We start from the raw sequence: 6,148 nt of genomic DNA on the forward strand, positions 1-6,148 counted from the left end.
GTGGGTTGTGGTGAGGAGATCAGGCACAACAAGAAGGTGAATGGATGAGAAACACTGAGTGGGGATCATGTGGGGAAAAATTTGAAGCAAAAATAAGTCCTCATTTGCAAAAAGGCAAGAAGATGAAAAAGATAAGGAAGCGCGGAGATCATACCAAGACAAAAGAGGCATAATAGATTTCCATAGGGGAAAATGGTAGACCCAAATAAATATGCACAATTAAGGGAGACAACATGGAATGTGAGCCATTTCAGGGTGAAGAGTAGGAGGACCAGAATTCTAGAGTTCTTGAGACAATTAGACATTGAAGTTATAATATTACAGGAGACTCATCTGTTACAGGAAGAATGGAAGGTTATTTTGAAGAGACAAAAGTGGGTTGAGCACTTTGTGTGTATCAACCAATGATGTTGTGTTAAGGGAGTGGCAATTTTGATGAAAAACTCTGCTGAGGCCACCATGGGAGAATGTATTGTAGATCCAGGAAGGGAGATGGCTAATTGCAAAAGTGAAATTATATAATATGTGGTATACCTTTGTGGGATATTAGGGGCTGAATGTTCATGATCCAGCACCCCTCAGCTATAGTAAGGTGTACACATTGCTCGTCTGACCTGAGCCCAAAGCTTGCAGGCTGTGACCAAAATCTTCAGTCTAATTGTTTTAAAGGACTTTGGATGGCCAAATTTAAAGAGAAACTTATTGCCACCCTGGGGCAGAATTTAGTTAGAGTTTGAAACAAAGGAGGGTAGGAGAGACCTCCAGACAGCAATATTCTTACATTCTTTAGTTGAAAGGCCCAGCAATAAAGCTTACTGTCAAGGTCTTCCTTCTAACTTCTATGGAATTTCCTTCAAGCAATTCTCACTCCCCTACCTAACCAAATATAACTACTTAACTACTTATCTCCCCCTGTAGTTTCTTGAGCCACTCTGGTTTAAAGACTAATGGTATTGTATTAAACATAAAAGTACTTTTTGGAAGTATCACAATTTGTACTATATTGGTCCTTCCTTTAATCAATATGGGGGCAGCCCTATGATCTCAATAGTTTCCTGGTCTCTGTCATCATTTTTTCAAAATGTATCCTGTCTGTCTTTTCCAAGTCTTGTACTACCTTGACTCTTAAGTATCTTATTTCCTTTCTTACAAGCACATTGTCACAGTGGATGTTGCATGTCATTATTTCCGGTGTTTGCTCATTGACAAGATACCCAGAAACCCACCCAAAGTTATTCAAAGCATTCACCAACACTGGGAAACAGTTTGCAAAGTCCTGTGTGTAAACCAGCCAATCATCATCATAGAGGCCACCTATTTTCACCCATCCATTACATTCAAAGGGGATAATGTCTTATTTTTGCTAATTTTGTGCAATGGGGGCTCAATATATAAGTTAAAAAGTAAAGGTGACAACGGGCACCTCTGCCGTGTCCCTTTTTATATGTTTATCTGTTTGTTTAAATTTCCATTTACTACAAATCTCTCTTTAATTTTCCTATAGATTGAACTAATTGTTCTTGCAAATTCTTCTCCCAGGTCATATTGCTTGATCACATATTGTAAAAATGGCCAGCTCACCCTATCAAAGGTCTTAGTGACATCGAAGGTTACTATTGTTAGCGGAGATTTGTTCTCTGTGTTGAGATCTATCACATCCGCCAGATCATGTGTTAACTCATGGAGTTGTCTTCCCTTGACAAAACCCTTTTGGTCTTCATGTATTAGAGTCCCAATCACCCTCTCCAATCTCCTTGCTAATACATGCGTATATAATTGCTATCAAGTAGTGAATTGCTCACTTTGCCTGGGACTCAGTGCAGGCCCATGTGGTCATCACCACTGAAGGCACTGTTTCTGTGAGCCTGCTACTGTATGCAGGAGTATGTGCAGGCAGTGCCAAGGACTGTGGCAAATGTAGGGGAGAGCAGATATGTTCACTTACAGGGATCACAGACTGCTGAGCCTCCTTCCCCCATCTAAAGCCTCATGGACCCACTTAAAAAAGATTACCAGGTTTAATGGGTGGTAGTGCCCTGGGGGTGGGGGACAAGTAGCTCCAGGTCACAGCAGTGATGCCGGTGGCAGATACGTTGGAAAGTACAAATTGACACTAAAGAGCTTTCACCTCAAGTCTCCCTTCAAAGGTCCATAATTCAATAGACCGTGTTTCGTTTATGGGTGTCCACAGCCTCAGGGCACCCAGACACACTGTGAAAAGATTTGCACATAACTGACAAATGCAATTCCATTCCTTGGTCCTGTCTCTAGGCACCACTACCCTCAGTTAGCAGCATTTTGGCACAGATTTGTATTAAAGAAGCTCAATCAGCATCTGAACAGCCTTTGGCACTACCGCAAGCTCCACCTTAAAGCAGCAGCTTAGATGTAAAGGCTCTGGGCTTCCCTTCTTCCAAGCATGCCGATCTCCTGACCTTCACCCCAAAAGTCCTAAACAGAAGGCCACCCTTTCAGGGTGCACTCTCCAGCTACCCAGGCATGTTCATTAGCCAGGATCATTAATGCCTACTCCTCAAGACACTACAATAATCCATTCCAAGAGAAGTTCACAAGGCCCCTCATTCAGGATCGTCAGCAAGTCCACTCACCATTGGGCCTGGGAGAAAGTCAGGTAGCTCGTGCCAGTAGTCATATAGACAATCCAAAGAGTCAAGAGTGCAAATCTGGTGTGGGTGAACCCCTAATGCTCCTGACAGAAGTCAACGCCTGTAATGGTTTTTTACCCAGTCCTTCTAGGCCCCTTCTCAGTTAAGCAGGGGCTTACTAAGGGAGCTTAAAATGGTGTGCTTGGCTTTACAACACTCTGAGTACACTGTAACATGACCGTCCTCTCCTATATCAGTGCACATCATTCTTTGATTAGAGGCCTGCCCATCTAGACTTGCCTAGTCCCTTGAAAATCTTCATAGGGGACAACTGCTGGGCATCAGAGGCAGATGTCTTAGCCTTCTCCATTGTTATCAGTGGAAGCATCCCGTCTTAATTAAGAGATAGTTCCTGGTGATGGCTATCCAGCAGTCCCACCTGGAATGGGCCCGCTGTCTGTTAGGGCATTTTCTCTGGCAAGTGGTATAGCACAATAATTAACCCATTTAGCCATGCAGATCATTGGGTGGGTTTTAATAAAGGCTAGCACAGACAAAATCGCTTTTTCATAAACCTTGTAAAGGAGTATATCTATGTTAACAGTCCCTTAAATCTAGCTTCTTGACCAAAGAAATTATAAGCAAAAGACACAAAATTGATGGAAGGAATGCAGAACAAATTAAAACATTCACCCCCAGTCAAGAAATCTGGGTTAAATCCATCATTCTTTTGCTCACAATGCCACCCTAGTTTAGACCTGGCCATATGCAAATCAGTCTTGACCCTGTGCCTCATGGGAACAGTCCAGTCCGAACTGCCAAGCCAGGTCCTCCCTGGACCGGAAACAAGCATCCTAGGACCGGTCCAGGGTCAGGACTGATTTGCATATGGCTGGGTTCAAACTGGAATGGCACGGTGAGCAAAAAAACGATGGATTTAGGCCCAGATCTCTGTACTGGGGTGAATGTATGACATTGTTCTGCATTCTGCCCATCAACTGTTGTTTTTGCATAAGGAAATTATAAGGCAGCACCTCTGATTTGTGTAGCATTTTGAAATCCGAAGTTGCAGATTTAGCACAGTTTGAAATTTAAATGTTCAAAATAAGACATTTCACAGTATTTAATTTCCTCAAAAGAGATTGTGTAGTTCAATTTAGCACTCAAGTGAATGATGACTCAGCCCTTTCTGTCAAAGTCCTATCAGTGTGAAGATGCCAGTTTGATCATACAACACTAATCCTTACTCAGCCCCAATCACGACAACTTGTTTGGAGCCCGATTCCCAGCTGTCCACAGCTCCAAAGCCCAACAAAACCGCAGGTAGAAGCAGAAGCTCTTATTTACCAGTGAAAAGGTCGCCAGTTATCCAGTTATAACTTTAGCAGAACGTGTACATGTTTGTTAAAAAACATTGGTTGATCCCAAAATGTGATGAGGAACCCTGATTATCCAATACCTGAATAAGGCTCATCCATATTATCGAACAGCTGAAGAAGGCTACCCCATTCCCCTTTTCGGCTGGTTATTTCTTATGTATTTTGTGTTGTGATGATATGAGGTTCTCAGACAACGGACATCTTTGGAGTTCTCGGATAGACTCAAAAAGCGACCTCTTTTCCCAGTTTCCAGGCTAACAAACAACTTGTTTTCCATGCAGTCATGAGGAACGTGACTATATCTATATGCAAACTGTGTGCTGCACCCATAATGCTGTTTCCGGGCATGGATGGGCTGACGATCATCATCGCATCTGGTTCTGGAAGCAATCCACAGAACCTTACACCACCAGAGATTGTCCATGTATCCCATATAGCTAGACTTGCCATGATTATGCCATGCATTAATAACATATATTGTATTGAAGCAACTTCTTCTAATAACTGACTTAACTACTGTAGTCCATCGCCACTTGGATGCTTTTAGGTTTGAGATCTTTACAAAAATGATTAAATAAATACGTCAATATAGATGTATTGTTTACATTGACAGATGTATACTTATACTTCTCTTGTCACCATAAGGGAATTTTTGAACCAAAAGCAAAAAAATGGCAAAACATATTTTAAAAGTGCCTTAATCAATGCAATTGCTATTTTTTCGTTCATTTTAGAAAACTTTAAATCTCCGCCACGAGAGATGGGAAGGCGAAACCAAAGTTTGTTGACTGAATTTATCCTGCTTGGATTGCCCAATGCTCAGCAATTTCAAGTCCTATTTTTTGTTTTTTTCCTTAACATTTATCTTCTTACTGTAACTGGGAATGCCATTATCATTTATATTGTGAAACAATGCCCTCGCCTTCACAGGCCTATGTATTATCTCCTTATTAATTTCTCTTTCATGGAGATCTGTTACACATCTTCCACTGTTCCTAAAATGATAGCCAATTTTTTTCCGGGGAACCAGTTTATCTCCATAGGGGGCTGCATTACTCAGTGCTATTTTGTTTTTGTGATGGGAGGTATGGAGAATTACTTATTAGCTCTCATGGCTTATGACAGGTATTTAGCCATCTGCCATCCCTTGAGGTACCCAGCCATCATGACTACTCGCTTGTGCTGCATGCTTGCAGCAGGATGTTGGCTAGCCACCTTTCTCGGGTCCATTTTGCCAACCATCTATATCTCACGTCTCTCCTACTGTGGACCTAATGAGATCGACCATTTCTTTTGTGACATATCCCCTCTGTTAGAGCATTCTTGCACTGATACAACTTTTGTTAAGCAATATTTTTTCATCATTACCTGGATTATCATCTTCAGTTGTGCAATTTTAACACTGATATCGTATGGAAGTATCATATGGGCTATAATGAAGATCTCTTCTACCAATGGGCGGAAGAAAGCCTTCTCCACGTGTACCTCCCACGTCACTGTGGTGGCCATATACTATGGGACAGTCATATTTGTGTATGTGCGACCCACTGCTGGAGACTCCCGTGAAGCAGACAAAATGGTATCTGTCTTCTATATGGTGATCACACCTCTTGTCAATCCTTTCATCTACAGTCTGCGGAATAAGGAGGTGAAAGAAGCATTGATTACATCATTTGGGAACCACTTTACTTTCACCAGGAGGTCCTCACTTTGCTGTGGAAATAGAATGTGAGCAATGCCATGAGATACTTGCGTTAAGTAGCTGAATATAAAAAAACGCCTCTAGAAATAACAATTATGCTTCTGCTATCACAAATTGGGCTCGAACACATTCATTTTCCAAAAGTGAGCTCAGTGGCTTTTGGCCTACTTTTCACTGTGCTGCAAATAGGAAATTTTAGGCCAGTTGCCTGAAAAATGGCATTAGAGAAACAATGGGTAAAAAATACAAGCTTTACAAAACGAAACAACAATATATGGAGTCTCCGAAACAAATGATGCTTGAAATATACAATTGTTCTATGCCAAGCCTAATGTAGTATATGAAACAAACAGCCATTTAGGTACAGCAGCTGACCAAATCAAATATATTAATGTGATTGTCCATTTACAAAAAATAAAATATCTTATCAACTCCTGTAACTGAAAGTGTGTCGATTCATT

General features: G+C 41.4%; 1 protein-coding gene across 1 annotated transcript; it reads left to right on the top strand.

Annotated features, from left to right (window-relative positions):
- The first annotated feature begins 4,745 nt into the window (after positions 1 to 4,745).
- On the top strand, positions 4,746 to 5,717 carry LOC146866758 (olfactory receptor 6F1-like). Its single transcript, XM_085617289.1, has one exon. It carries the CDS (start codon positions 4,746 to 4,748, stop codon positions 5,715 to 5,717), a length of 972 nt encoding a protein of 323 aa, XP_085473415.1.
- Positions 5,718 to 6,148: the final 431 nt, after the last annotated feature.

This window comes from Triturus cristatus, chromosome 1_2 (assembly GCF_964204655.1).
Source record: "Triturus cristatus chromosome 1_2, aTriCri1.1, whole genome shotgun sequence".
In the NCBI taxonomy this organism is placed as follows: Eukaryota; Metazoa; Chordata; class Amphibia; order Caudata; family Salamandridae; genus Triturus; species Triturus cristatus.